Source organism: Anarrhichthys ocellatus, unplaced genomic scaffold, assembly GCF_004355925.1.
Source record: "Anarrhichthys ocellatus isolate YVR2014 unplaced genomic scaffold, GSC_Weel_1.0 scaffold17, whole genome shotgun sequence".
In the NCBI taxonomy this organism is placed as follows: domain Eukaryota; kingdom Metazoa; phylum Chordata; class Actinopteri; order Perciformes; family Anarhichadidae; genus Anarrhichthys; species Anarrhichthys ocellatus.
In genome coordinates, this window is record NW_022280047.1 from 6,939,944 (window position 1) to 6,955,900 (window position 15,957).

At 42.4% G+C, this 15,957-nt stretch overlaps 1 protein-coding gene across 14 annotated transcripts in view; it reads left to right on the top strand.

Annotated features, from left to right (window-relative positions):
• ank1a (ankyrin 1, erythrocytic a) overlaps positions 1 to 15,957 on the top strand; it is a 77,593-nt gene that overhangs the window by 25,794 nt on the left and 35,842 nt on the right. The window contains exon 2 of one of the 14 annotated variants that reach the window (XM_031856397.1): positions 5,365 to 9,901. The exons of the other annotated variants lie outside the window; for them this stretch is intronic. Within the exon in view, the coding sequence (XP_031712257.1) occupies positions 9,875 to 9,901 (27 nt within the window). The 5' untranslated portion in view covers positions 5,365 to 9,874. The remainder of the gene's footprint in view (positions 1 to 5,364; positions 9,902 to 15,957) is intronic. 14 annotated transcript variants of the gene reach the window in all.

The window sequence follows — 15,957 nt, forward strand, 5'->3', positions numbered from 1 at the left end:
GTGTGTGTGTGTGTGTGTGTGTGTGTGTGTGTGTGTGTGTGTGTGTGAGAGAGAGAGAGAGAGTGTGAGGGAAATAGAGGAAGTCTGTGAGGGATATGTGTGTGTGTGTGTGTTTTTAGGGGACGACCTCTTTATTCTTATCAGTGTGTTTGTGTGCATGCTTTATTTCCGTCTGTGCATGGCTTCAGACTGTGTATTAGTATTTGATTTGAATGTCGGTCTGTGTCCCCGTCTGTGTTGTGTCTGTGCTTCGGTCTGTGTTTGTGTGTTGTCCACTGTGGTGTTTCTGCTGTAGACGTTGTGCCTGTCTTTACCGGTTCCTTTGATGTGTCAGTGTTGTGTTTGTGTATTGTGGCTGTTGTGTATTGGTCTTGTGCTGTGCCTGTGTTTTTTCAGGTTTTATCTGTTTTAAACAGTCAGGGACGGGTTTGCCAAAGGTTTTATTGCACCGATCTACTAGATGATCTTGAGTCCATTTCAACTCTCTGGAGGAGAGATCATCTAAGTGCAATACAGCTGCTGGGAAACTTGTTCCAGACGACCTTTGCCCATGATGATTTCCCCTCAAATCCTACCCCCCCCACTTGTTCTCACGTCAAATTCCCAAACCTACTCTCATGATCTCCATATTGATCCCAAACGCTCTGGAGCATTATTGGCTTGACCTGTTAATGAACCTCAATAAGGGTGTTTTCAGCTGACAAAGTAAAACATTTGGACATAGGAAGGAAACACATTGGGTGAACACATTTAACACAGAATGGAGGAAACGCATAGTTTTCCCTGGCCATTGGCCCAACCCACAGCAATATGGAGTACTGTCTTTCCCTCGGTGATGCTCATGAATGCGTGTGCATTTTCCCTTTTTTCTTTCAAATTTTTTTTCACCTTTTGTGTGAATGAAGTGAGTGAAAGAAGACATTTCTATTTGTTTGTCTTTATCTGTCAGTTAGGACTATTTACAGCATCCTGTTGGAAGTAAAGACTAAATGCAGTTGAGACAATTTAATGCTCTGCAGGTTTCCAGACAATACCAACCTGGTAAGCAAGTGGGACTCACTGGTGGATTAAACATGACAAGAAGTGAGGAAAGGGAATATATGTTACAGTGCATACAGAGGGAGTATGGTGAAACATACGAACACCTTGCATGTCCCAGAGTACAGAGACTGAGAAAAAGAGTGGCGCAGTGATACATCGTCCTGAAGAGCCATGCCCCCCTCACTGGCCCGTAGCCAACACAGCAGTGGAAAACAACAGCAGCTTAATCTAAATCCCTGCAACAGGGTGTCTGCTTCCTAAACTAGTGTTTACTAGAGAGTGATACAGTGTGCCTACCCTGCCCCAGGCCTGCATCTTAAAGGAAAACTGCAGTTTATTTCAACTTTTAAATTAGTAAAACAACTTTTAAATGTGTGTAATGTGTAGGTCCAGCGATCTGTTCAATCTATGAGAGCACATTGTAGACAGAAAATGTGTCAGAATAAATAAAAATAGGTAAAGGATGGCAACAAACAGAGGTGTAAACTAGCTGATATTTAAACCTGATTATCTAAAGTAAAGCCACTATTAATCCCCCATTGCACAGGAAAACTGTCCATGCACAATTTATGATGACGCCAGTCAGTCCAGCTGTCTATTTCACCCCAGTGGGTAACAACAACACTGCAACAAAAATATCCCCTATGGTCCAAAAGACATTTTTAGCATAGACCACCATTGTAAAAGAGACGTCTGTAAAACTTTCCGACAGGATACCAATACCAATTGCGACCAAGGTCAATTCCTATTTTTTATTTATTTTTTAAATATGCGTGACAGCATGTCAATGTAGTCTAGGAAGAGAGAGAGCTTCCTTTGGTTTATGCACTTGGCGAGCAATTGTCGATCAAATGAATAAGGCGCCGTCTTGGAGCCTGGTATGGTAACTGTGATGGGTGTTTACAATGGACAGATTGATTCATTATTTTAACATAGCCTTTGTTTTAATTTTCAAATAAAACTGATTAAGATGTTTACATCCTGATTGTCTGACCACTCGTGTTTGTTCCCCTGCTGGACCTAGTTTTAGCAGGTTTAGCAGTTGCTGCCTTCTAAGATCTCAGCAATTAATGGAGGAAAAAACAGTCATAACTGATAGAAAATGGCGGAAGCAAGGAAAATAAAAAGGTTTTCTTTCAAAGTTCATAATTTTTTATTATTCTCAGCTGTCGGAGCCTGCTGAGTCGAAAAGCATTTAAAATAATGCAGTCAGCAGCTCGGTGAAATAAAATGCTCAAACTGGTCTCACAAACCACGACTCTTTCCCCGAGGGCTGATTCAGTTTACAACAAAATCCAACGCCTCATTAAACGCCCTGTCCCACCCCAACACCTCCTTTAAGACAGAATTGTGAGATGTCAAAGGTCTGTGTAAAGGCCCTGTCCCCGTTGCCACCAGTAATAGTTGGTGGGACTGGAGAATATCCCTTATCATCCCACAGCTCTAATTACCCCCTCGGTGCATCCTTAGGGACAGATGCTCGGGGAGCCAAGCCGCATTCGTCACAGTGCGGCTGCATGGCAGACTCCATATGAAAAAAAAGCAGACTTTCACACTCTACACTGTCACATAAATTCTCCCCCGTCTCAGTTTCTCTTCTCCAGCTGCTCCCCAGCCCACTGTAGATGCAGACTACATTAGGAAGCCCATTCATGTCCAGCCACCAGCAGTTGGCTGTAATTTGTTTCGGCTAGGGGGGCAGAGTTTAATTTACATGTGAAAGGCCATGGCGTATTAAAATATTGTAACCCTCATTTTTGTCCCAGGCTTGTTGATACAAGCTTCACATAATTCAGATTAAAGGTGGAGCGGGCTTTACTGCTATTGTGCAAAACTGCAGAAGTCGTGTAATAATGTCTCAGTTGGCCAGATACCAACTTTAGGAGGAAGACAGGAGAGCAGGATTCTCGTCGTCTTGCTGACCCATTAAGAACTGATCTTTTCTGGCTTTTTGCAACAGTGAGATGCCTCATGGGAATAATCTGGCCTCCAAAGTATGCTTTCAATGGAGCCATCCAAAGTAACGACAACCTAAATGGCTTTCTAAACACCAACAGAACTGGTTCACTATACTGGGTTGAAAATTCCTTGAAGTTATTCTTTAAAAGTGGACATTTCGAACTGTCAACATGTTCTTTATCAACTGTAACTGAACACTATTACACTATAGCTGCAAACCAGCAAAATTGTACAACCCCGTACAAGACGTTATACACTAGTACGAGTGGAAATGGGGCCATAACAGGATAAACATAAAAGGAAAAATGTGATGCTTTTGTTATACGCAGGTCACTGTATCATGAAATATGGATATTACCATTTCAAACTGGACAGGAGAATACTTATTTTAATTTTTTCAAAGCAATGTGAAGATATATTGAACTTCTGCCTCAATTGTATCTTGTCAAGCTTTAGCACAAAGATTCAAGGAAGCTTCACTTTTTCACTTTTCAAAATCTGATTAAAACTTTTTACTTTTTTCACCTGTGACCCTTCCTAAACTTTTACACTTCAAATCTATTTTATTAATATTGATTCAACTTATTTGCCTTCAATTCATATTGTTTGACTTAACCCACTTTTTAAAAAAGCACCATTTGTTGTTGTTTTTCTATCGAAAATTAGGATTTTAGACACTTTAGTTATCATCGGTTTGAGTTTCTGTGTGACAAAACAAGAGAGAGGGAGAGAATCTGAGCGACAATCAATGTGCATGCATGCGTGCATGTGCATGTGTTTTAGGTGAATGCGCATGGTAAAGGTTGAAGTATACTCCAAAAGAAGTGCTGGTCGGAAAGTCTGAAAGCTGTAGAAAAGTCCTTCACGATGGACAATCTTTCGTGCCCATTCTCTGCTGAGATTGGCCAAATGTGTATACAGCTGGAGTAAAATGTGGAGAGTTCCAAGTCATCCAAAAATGTCAACCTGGTCAGCATTAGCAGTGATGAAGACCTGGTTAGCTGTCTGAGCTAACTATAGCCAGGACAGATCTGCTCAGTGTTTTATAGACGGACCGTGTCTGTTCGACATTTATGATCTAAACCTGTACGGCTACTTTCCCACACAAACCACTAGAACAGCAAAGGTAAATATCTATGGGCCCGGTAGGTGTAACATTATGTCATTTTTATGTTTTAATTTGATTGTTGGCAACACCTATAGGGGGCAACACATTGACTTTCTGCTTTTACTTTATAGTGTCAAAGGTCGTATGCAGGTTTCTTCTGGCATTCAAGCACATTTTGACGTGGCATAATGGTAGTATTTTATCTTCATGCAGCCACAATTAAACCTAAAAGAAAAGGTGTTTTGTTGGTCAATACCAGCGGTCTATGATGCTATCATTATCATGTACTGTGGGGCAACTGGAAATCTTATACTGGATTAGAGTGCAGCCAACCATAACCAGGAGTTCAGAGTTAACTTCTCAAACAAATCTGTGAGATTTGACGTTGGGGATTCAAAATGATTCTGCTGCAGAGCGGTGGGTGTATAAGACGAGGACAAAATGATCAGTATGCATTGTAATCAATGTATGGTAAGAATTCAATTTTTTTATGGTGGTAAATATGCTTAAGGCCCACCTCAACCTGAACCCTTATTAGGCATGCAAAAGGACCAGCCCAAACACTGTACATCACTTCCTCAGGCCCCGCCCGGCTCACATTGAGTTTCATACCATCTCTTCTTCAAGCCTCTGACTCATAATCTAAAAACTTCCCTCTGACAGCCAGCTTTTCACACCTACTTAAAAACAAAACGAAACACAACTTGGCTTCCTCACATGTTGCTCAGTTTGAGTATACTGCTGCTTGAACTGTACGCCTGCATATGGAAGGTTGCTGTAAGCTGCATATGTGTGTTGAATGGGAGTAAGCGTGTGTGTTATGCATCTGCATGTACTGCACTGTGGGTGAATGCGTGTGCTGACATGAGCGTACATGTGTGTGTGGTGAGTGCATCTACATTTGAGTGTGTGTTTGAATCCGTAAGTGTGAGGCAGCATCAAAGTAAGCAAACCGAGGCAGTGAAGTAATTGACTTCAGTTTTATAATCTCTCTTTTAACTGCCCTTGCAGTGACTTATGAGAGCATCTTCCTTAATTGCTTATATTTAATATTTATTAACACGTCAATCTTAGATGCACTTGGCAGCTCAGCATCTGGCCCCTGAGGCAGCGAATATGAAATATTTGAGTGGAAAGGAGCATCAAAAATGTATTTATTTGTATAAGAGCTGACTATGCATTGAAGACCGTACAGGTCCGTCTTTGCTGCAGACGGCCACTGAGCCTCTTCAGTCTAGATAGCATGATGATGGAAGGTGTGTGTGTGTGTGTGTGTGTGTGTGTGAGAGAGATAGGGGGAGGGAGGTGAGAGAGAAATCGGGGTCTGACTCAGCAATGCTGTGCAGATGAAGATGCCATCATACTTTCAACAAGAAGATACTGTACAAACATCCACTGAGGCACAAGTTCAGTGAAGCACCCCAGGCACCATTATTTATCAGCACAGTTGTCACTGAGCCAGAGCTCTCTTTCCATCAATCTCTTCTTTCATCTTTTCATTCCCGGCCTGTTTCCTCACCGCTTCCGCTCTTTATGGTCAGAAATGAGGCTGGCGCTGCACTGAGGCAAGCCCAAACAAATGTTTGCTACTGTCTCGGTATAAATGGTAATGACAGACTGTAGGCTGGCATATAGACAGATTTAAAATCTAGTGCACAACAATATAATGCAGAGGGACACCCACAACATTTGTTAAGAAAAATACTATCGAATGGAATATATTCATGAGCCTGGCTGCGTCTCAAAATTATGACATTGAGCCGTCCGCTCTGTCAGCACGTTTGCTGTAGTTTGTACTGTAAGAGCTGTTAGCACTGTTAGCTACGAGCCACCGGCGTTGAGTTGTTGAGAGGCAATAAATATGCTCCCACCTATAACGGTCTAACTTGCTTCAGTATTTATTATAGTTAAGTAGAGTTTGTACAGTGTGTTGAAGAAAATCTCTTCATTTAAAACGTCTGAAATGTAACAATTAAGTATTTTTTAAACCAGAATTTTATAAAGTGTGTTTATATTTTGTTATTGATACTATTGTTTACTGTTTAAAACTTTCATTTACTGGTGGTATTATGATGTTTGACAAGTTCATTTTTTACCAGTAAAATGTTGCGGCCACAACTATTCACAAACCTACTTAAATGGTTTATTCAAAAATCAATATTGGCCTCAAAAATCTGGCTCTAATCTACATTTGAGCTGTAATCTATATTTTTCCGCTTTTTAAAACCAACCACCGAAAAGGTGTTTTTGTTCATCTGAACTGTTCATAGAACTGCATAAAGTCCCACTTTAACAAAGTCATGTTGACAGCAGGTAAAGTCCTTGTGAAGTTTGTATCTCATAGTTTCAGGACAGTACATTAGGTCTCAATAGAGTCTGAAAACTTGGACCTCTTTAGTTCTGCGTCTATTAACCAGAAAGATTGAATTATGGTCTGGCTGCTGAGATCCTGTCTGATGCTGACTCTAGCCCGATTATGACTGATGGTTCACATCCTTGTTTTTTTAAATGATGGAGTCTGTGTTCTCTGCGAGTGCTCAGATACTGCATACACCAAAGAGAGGGAGACATGGAGAGTTGTGGGGACAGATTCTGTCCACAGCTTTCACTCTCATCCTGCACATCTTCACTCTGTATTTCCTTCTCTGCTGTACCCATCCACTTATAAAGATTAATGGCATCCTGGCTCTGTGCTGACATATTGCGGCTGTCATTCTTCTCTGTTGCTTTCATCTTTTCTGCTCTCCTCCCTCATCCAAGTATTTCTAACTCCCTGTTTTTGTCTTCAACAGGTCAGTCTTGCTTTGTCACGTTGAGGAGCATGTGCAAACGTAGAGGTGTCTTTATGTACTGAGTATGTGATAATATGTATACATAGGGGTGAGCCGGTGAATGTGCTATGACGTGTGATGTGTAATCTGTCTGCAGAGGGAAGACAGTTTTAACCCCCGCCGTTATTGCTAAACCACTCCTCTGTCAGTTCAGAGGCCAGGCAAGCTTAATGTAGCTTGTGAGGAGGAGCTGAAGCACAGGATAAGGAGTTGAAAGTGTGTATGTGTGTGTGTGTGTGTGTGTGTGTGTGTGTGTGTGTGTGTGTGTGCATTTATGTATGTATAAGTGTTGAGTTTTGTGCCAGGGCTGCAGTAATCAGCCCGATCCAGCCCATACCCTCTGTGAAGTGTCTGCAGACTCATACTACAGAGCATCATGCTGCCACTAGAGGGCCGTTATGCCAAAATGAAAGCATACAATCTCACATATTGTCAAAGCATACAGTATATTTTATTTTGACCATTGTTCTCTTTGGAAAACAGAATAGCTAATACAGAACCATTTTGTACCGGGAGTGTTTTTCTTTCTCCAAAATGAACTTGCTTGTCTCCAGCCAATTCTTTTAGAGGTCCTTGTCCAGCAGGGTGAAATGCACATGATATGTCCCCTCCCGGTTATCTTTACCTCCGCTGAACAGCAACGGTGGTAATGTCAGTGGTGAAACTTAGCAATTTCTTGGTTAGGTGGTACCACACTTGAAGGCGTGCCGTCGACCTGGCTAACACACCTGAGATCGAGGTATCTTAACAACGAATCCCAAACGAATGTACTTGTTCCTTCAATAGTCTTCTCTTTTTCAACAAAGATAATCTCTCATTTAGACATGCGGCAGTATTTCCTAATTCTCACATTGCTTTTTTTTTTTTTTTTTTAAGTTGTCCCACATTTCGCCACTCTTGCAAAAGTGCTGCTCTCGGCAATTGCCTAGTTCACATATTTGGACGCGCCAAAAAAAGACAGCTGACACAGTATCAGCATTTATGTTAATTTCTCGCCTGCCTTTTCAACTCTAGTTTCTGTTCTCTGAGACATCAGGACACGGGCAATAAACCACCACCAGCAGCACACGTGGACAGCTGTAACCCATTATCCTGCCAACAACAGGGGCTCGACACAAGGTGCAGAGGGCACGTCTGTCCCAAACTTAAATCAACCCTGTTACAAGGAAAGGAGTGTGGCCTATGCTTCATTATGACCTGCAACCTCATTGAGCCCAAAGACCAAAATTTCTCAAATTAAAGATCCCCTCCAGACATTATATATCACAAATATTCTGCTTTGAATAATAATTTGTGGTGTTTGTGTTCTTTGTGTTCTTAAGAACATCTACTCCTACTCTACTACTCATGTTGGACCACGACTGGCTGCCCTACGAGTTGCCAAGTCACAAAATCATGCTTACACATGCATGCATGCGTTGGAGCTCACTCTCCCCATTCTGCAGATGAATATGAAAACAGCCTTCTGATGTCAAACTGCACATACATCATTCTGCACGCTGAAGCTCAAACATCCAAGTCAAGTAACAAAAAGCAAAAGCACACTTTGATTGGAGGGTGACTTGAACTTTAAGTCATTAAGGTTTGACACGTCCAGAGAAAACCTCTGTCATCGCTAATGGTTGTGCCACTTTAAGGAGGTCTTATCAATTAGGACCTGATAAGTTATCTTTCTTCTCCTCAGATGAGTTAAGTTATGCTATGCAGGCTGAGCCAAAGGTGGTTACTGTCAGAGGGTAAGAATAGCAGTCCCTTTCGTCAAAAACCACGGGATAATTTGTCATTTCTTCATGGACATTATTGTCCGTAGTCCCCTGCTCAACATTCTTTGGCAGTGGAGCTCTCATCACTGTCCAAACTCAATACTGTGGACAGGAGAGACATCCCACGTGATGTTTTTGCACAGGTCACGGTCCAGTGGCGCTGAGAAGTGCGTAGCCTTTTTTCTACATTGTCCCCTCCTTTCCCTCTCCTACAAGCATTTATCTCTCTGCATGGTTTTTGGCAGCGATGTGCTTTTCCCAGCATTTAGCCAGGAGAGGGAGAGAGGAGGGGTGAGGTAGAGAAAAGGAGGCCTTTTCAACCAGGGAATGACAGACGCTTTATTAAAAGAGGCAGGACCTTTTGAGAGGCTGGCCCCTCCGTGCTCCCCCCCCCCCGCCCCATGTGTCTGGCCCATTGTCACGGGACGGTGGCAGCAACCCCCCCACCAGGCGCTTTGTCACTGTAAGTCACCTCACCGACTGAAACAGTCCCACTTTGAGAACTCGCACCCATTCTCCACAGCAACTCTGCGCGTTTCTTGTATCGGCTGGTCCGTGAAAAAAAATGATTGTCTGGCTGTCACGAAACATACAGGAGACACAGAGATGGGCGTGACGTGTGGAGAAGAAGGGACAGGAGAATGGAGGGATAAAGTTGGGGTGACGCAGAGTGTTTGTGGTGCAACCAAACCTGAAAGGTGGAAAGGATAGATGAGGTGGAGTGCAGAACATGGAGTGTGATGGAGATGGAAGAGGGGAAAAAATAAAGAGTTTGAAGTAAAGCTAGTGAGTAAAGCTTGTGAAATTGGAAAAAATAGCCAGAATGTAGTCATGAAACCCATGGTGAGAGTGTGGGGCACCCATTTGTTTTTGGCTGTGTGTGAAATGTGCGTCTTTAGATACAGGCAGCATTCCTCCAGAGATAAACCCCTGGGCCCCCCCGTCCCCTCGACCCACACCCTCCCCAGTCTCTCCACCCACCATGCTTACTCAAGTGTGTGTCTGGGCGTGTGCATATGTATGTACGTGTGTGTGTGTGTCTGTTCGTGTTTACGTTGGACGGGGGTCTGCGTGCCCTGTATCGCAGCACTCACAGGGGGCAACAGAAAAGACAGCTGTGTGTTTGAGAGAAACAGAAAACGTAAGAAAGAGTGAGTGGAGGGCCAACAGGCATGCCAGTCAAGACCGTCACTTTTGGAGTGAGTACCACCTCCTCTTCTTCTAACTTCATTCTCTTCGTCACTCTCTCTGTCCCTTCATATTATCGCTTTCCACCTGTACGCTTCTCTACAACTCTTATTGCATCGCTGTCTTTTTTTGCAATGTTTTCGTCTCTTAGAAAATCCTGTGTTGCACTTTCACAGATGTAGTGCACCTGCAAGTGGTGCCTGTAGTTATCCTTTCACGTCAGAAAGTGATGGGACAATACTTTTGGAACTGGCTTTGTTCCCATTTTCACAATCCATTTATTTTATAGTCACTTTGCCTGTAACACATGAATATTGATCTGTATGCTCTTTGTCCATTTTGTTCAAGCTCTTTTTTTTATTCGGCACATACCTCTCTCTGTGTTTGCTCTGTGTTTGCTAAGTACCATTCCTGTTCTCTTCGTCCCTCCGCACAAACTTGTTTGGGAGGCTTCTCCCCAACTCCGCTTTCAATGCTTGTTCTTGTTTTCAGTCCTGAATATGCCCTCGGCTCTAATAGTGACAAAGGAGAATGAGAGACAGAAAGAGATGCAGGTCATGGAGATGTAAACATTGATCCTGCTTGAAAAGACAGTGATCGCTGTAATCGAAGCTATAAGTGATGGAGCGTTAAAACGCATAACAAGTCATTGCTTACTGCCCCAAACATAACCTGTTCTGATCAAACTCAGTCGACCTCCCCAAGCAACATGGGCGGGAGATTGATTGCCTGGGAGTTCCTTTGAGGGTTGTGATGCGTGTGCGTCCAAGATTAGTGTAAGTGCGTACATGTGTGGGTGTGTATCGTATTCTGTTTTTCCTCCCTAATCTTGTTTTTGACTTAATTTGTTCCGCTGTTTGATGTTCAGATTGTATGATGTCAACCAGGATTAGCTGTGGTAAGTAAACTAGAGGTCAGTAAACTGATTAGTGGGTCAATTAATGAGATTCTTTCAGTGTGGCTTCACTGAAGACTATAGACTGTTTAATCTACTGAGCCAGCGGAGGTAATGGCAACACATGACGCACGCTCACAAGGCCCTACTGCCTGGATGTGTACGAGTGCTAATTTTGTATCAACCACAGTTTACCACATGATGCAACTTGTAGAAATGTGCCTATTGTGTTTATGCTTTAATCTGCCTGAAGATGATCTGCAGTCAATTGTTCAATGCTGTCTGTAGTGGTTGTTTTTTTTCACTTTTGTAACCTTTGTGTAAGTGAGAATAACAGTGAGAAGTAGTGGAGGACGTAATCGCATCCCTTAGTTAAAGCAGAGATACAGCAGTTTAAAAATACAGTTACAGTCACAAGTTAAAGTCCTGCATTCAAATTCATTGTGTGTAAAAGTACAGAAGTATCACACTAAAAGTATCAAAAGTATCAGTACTCATCATGCAGAATGGGTGTTATATACTGTAGGCCTATATGTATTATAATTGGATTAATATTACGGATGCTTTAACATGTAAATAGCATTTTAATGTTGTAGCTTGTCAATGAGGTGCTATTTTTACTACTTTCCTATACTGTTGGATATTTTAATCTATTACAAAACATATTTTATAAACTTATTCCATGTTTTGTTAAAATCTTTTCTAGTCACTACAGCTGTCAAATACATAAAGTAAAAAAAGTACAAATGTAGGGTGATGTAGCATACATTAGAAACACTCCAGTAAAAGTTTGAAGTACTTGTTTAAGTGCAGTACTTGAATGAATGTACTTGGTTACCTCCACCACTGAGCATTCACTGGGTTTTCTGTTGCTATTTTAATAGGCGCAAAGCTGAAGCTTCATCCAATTTACCATGCAGATAAGATGGAGAGTGCATTTTAATGTTTACTTTTGCAGCGCTAGACTTAAAGCTCATAGATTTCACATCAGTCCATGATCTGGGCATATTATATTTTCTTTCTATTCATCCAGACAGTTATATTTTGTGTAATTGTGTGCAGTAAGACACAGGATGTTTACCATATCTTGATCCTATCCTCCATAGGTTCCAGACCCTATCTCCTCCCTATGGCTTTCATCGTCTTTGTCCCCGCCACAAAAGATCACGCTAACCATGACAATCTCATCTACAGGCGCAGAGGCTGCAGCAGGGCCAGATATAAAGAGACAATCAATGAGTGCGGCAGGGACAAACAGTGGGATGTAGAGAGGGGGAGGCTGAGAGTGTGAGAAAGTAAATAGTAAAAATGGAACAGGACGCTTTGCCACATACAGGGAATAGAAGCAGGCAGACAGAGAGATTTACATACAGACAGACAGTGTTGAGTGGGGTAATGCAACAGCTTCATCCCAGTGACCCGCTCGCTTGCTTCCTGTAAATGTGTCCATAGCTGAACGATCCCACTGGTCTCACTTACTACGTCTTTGTAGCCGTAAACAGCCGGCTGCCTGCTCAACCTCTTCAAGCAGCCCGAGAGATGAAGGCAGAGATGGAGGACTGGGAGAAAAAAAAAACAGGACAGAGAGAGAAAAATCAATTTCTAGGACAAATGCTAGTCAGCAGAAAAAGAGTGACGAAATGGCTGTTTAAGCACTCTGCAGTAATTTCCATATCCGTTGTTCAGTGTTATGTATAGAAACCGTTAGTTTAAATACATCAAGATATTGATATAAGCGTGGGGGGCGGGTAGCAGACGTTATCCAGAGTCTGGTGTGCTTGCCACAATTTATGTTGTTTAAAGTTTATAATGATTGCAAGTGAAGGAGCAGGACTTCTGAACATACATGGGCACATTATTTTCACCTTTCTGCTGGCTGTATAAATAGCTTTAGTGGCACTTAAAATATTTATGATTTGCACCTGGTGCTGTGTCTGCAAATTCATGTTGTTGGTGGTGTATATGTGTGTGTGTGTGTGTGTGTGTGTGTGTGGGAGAGAGAGAGGCACTGAGTCTGTGTTTTAATAGAAATGCTGAGATTCTCTTCAGCAGATAATAGTTTTATGTCAAAGTAAAATCACCCTGGATCTTTCGTAGAGAGAGTATCTCTTTGACAGTCAGTGGAAGAGCTCCAGGGTTTGTCTCTGGATTGCGTTAGGCCCTCACCGGGACAAGAAGATATGGCTTCATTATAAGGGGTCACAAGTAATAATAAAGAAAAAGGTTAAGAACTTCTGACGAGCCTATTTCTGCTTGATCTATAAGGAAATAGTAATGGTAGTTGTGGTGAAGTATGTCAAGATATATATAAAGCAATCATTTGTTGTGCTAGGAATGGTGGGTCATAGCAGTAGACTGCATCCTTTGCTAGAATCATAATGACATAATGATAAACAGTGAAACACATGCTCTGTTGCTGAGGCTACTGTGATTCCAGTGCATTATTACAGTATCTGTACCTCAGAGAGAGAAGGGAAGCGGTTTACACAAAGATTTACTTTAGATGGAGAGATGGTATCCCAAACAGCCATTTTTAAGCCCAATTTAGAAGTTTAACAGCGAGTTCTCAAATCCTGAACTTTGCAATTACATCACACAAACAGTTTTAAGACCGTGAGAGTCTTTCTACTCTCCCATTCATGCCTCACATTGTCTTGCTTATCCCGTCTCTCACACACACACACACACACACACTCAATCGGATTCCATTCAGAACTGTCACAAACACACACACAATCAATCTCTTGTGAAAATGATGAGTTTTCAGGTCTAGTCGTCCCCTGCAGAGGATCTTGGTGGCCGGGATGTTGATCTCAGACATGCCTCCTCGTGCATACGTACACACGCACACATATACATTGAGTTTTCGAACACTGCAGTCCACCAGTGAGGGGGTGATGACGTCATTCTGTCTGCTGCAGCACCAGCAGAGGAGGCAAGCGAGGAGGAGGGGGAGAGAGAAATGTAAGAAGCAAAGGGAGAGACAAGGGAAGGAAGGCAACAGGACAGAAAGGCTGGGATAAAGACGGGGACAGGGGAGTTGAACCTTGCGCTGTCTTAACCTGAGGACAGTTTCATGCACGACAGCGTGATTATATTGCTAATGTTAACCAGGAAGCTGCTGAGCAGGTTATTGTTAGTTTCTTTTGCTCCAAACAGTATGATTAATGTGCTCGCTTCTTTTTTGTCCACTCTCCATGGGAATAATCACAGAGGGACACATTTATCTAAATCGCCCAGCAAGACGCAGCAGTGGAATTACCACAGAACATATTTAGGCTGCTCCTTGTGCGTGTGTTTTTTCCCTGGTATATGCGTGTGCACTGTACCTGTTTATGTCTGAGTTAGTGAATGGGTGTGGTTCCCCTGCATCCTTATCTCACCACACCACACACTCACTTCTTGACACAAGCAGATGCACACAGAAACACGCAGGGCTGACCACCAGGAAGTCTGTGGAGATTCTAGTGTGAGTCACGGTAGTCTTGTAAACTTCAGCAGGCTCTTTCTGGGGGGGCAGTGAACTGAGTCTTGGGGGGGTGGGGGAATCCAGCAGAGGGGCCTCAGTCACGGTCACCATGGTTTTACCAAGCAACCATTTGCTGTGGGAGCATGTATATTGTGTGCCTTTGAATCAGCTGTATTTGCTCCTACTTTGATGAAAGGATTTTTCTTGCGTCACTATGGCAGAGTCTGCAAACAATGTGCACGCCACTGCATTGTGTATACTTGCTGTGTGAGTATATGGTCTTCCTATGATGAGCTCAATTTCTTTTTTCCTATAGATAGAGTACACTAGCTCTAGGTTTCAATGATCAGTTATGAAACTTACTATGCATTGATGAATGAGATTCACAGAATATTTTTCTAACATAACATAATTGCAAATAGCCTGACATAAAAACTGCACTATATACAAATGTGTGTAACTCTTGTAATTTGTATTATTATTTTTAATGCTAAATGGATTCCCAAACACTCACACAGACACATGTGTGTCCAACCATTCGCAAAGATTCATTTGTCAAAACAGTGCTTTTATGGGATGGTGATCGTAACTCCAGTGACAGGTGTGTGTGTGTGCGTGTGCGTGTGTGTGTGTGTGTGTGTGTGTGTGCAGGATGGCAGGTGTACTGGGGTCAGTATGTTGCTCTGCAGCAGTCTAGAGGGAGGAGGTTTGTGGGTTTTCTTCAAAGTGAAAGTGAATGAGAGTCTAATGGCAGTAAGAAAGTAAGCAGAGGGAGAGCATGGCCTACCAAGCTGGCTTGGCAATTGTGAGTAGATGCAACTGTTACCTGAGACGCTGAACAGACCAAACTAGAGACAGTAGTCTGGAGACTTTTAAACCTTTGATGTTGAGTGTTTACTGCATCTTCATATTGAAGCAATTATCTAAATATCATATGGTAGATTTTCTAATTCTAGAGTTTTGCTCTACAGTGTGTCTTTTTTATTTTGTGTGTGTGGGAATGTCTAATCAGCGTTTTGTTGGTCAGCATGTGTGAGTGTGACTCACAGACTCTGTACTGCAGAGTAGTATGCCTCTCAATTGTCTGTGAGCAAAAGCTAAAATCAAAAACATCTTTTGAAGAGAATGACAATGACTCCGAGGCGAGTGGCTCCGCATGAGTCGGTGGACTCTCGCAGAAGCCCAGGATTTATCACTTTACACACAGGATGCTGCATTCTGTAGGAAGTTCATCTGATAAGTAGAAACTTTGCCATTTCAAACATTTCATCTCTCTACCAGATGTGACCAGAATTACTGTTAGTTATTGTTTTGCTTCTTCAATCAGCTGGAAGCTCAAAATGTTGTTCCCTGCCTTGATCGCCCTTTTCTTCTTTAAAGTGAACTCTCTCTTTGCACAGCGCTGTGCCACTGGTGTCATGCTGAGGTTGTGTTGTGTCATTTGTTGCTATGCCTCAACTTCAGGCATGTAGGTCCTTTCTCATTTTTATTTTTACTAATACTCACTCCATCTTTGTCAAAAGTATTTCTTTGGTGTGTGTGTGTGTGTGTGTGTGTGTGTGTGTGTGTGTGTGTGTGTGATGGCAGCATTTGGTGGTTTTCTTTTGGATCAGAAAGTGAGGTCTATACATGAATTTATTCTCTGCATTTGGGTTAAAACATACATTGAATTGTTTGACGGCTGAAGGTTTTCCTGACCAGCA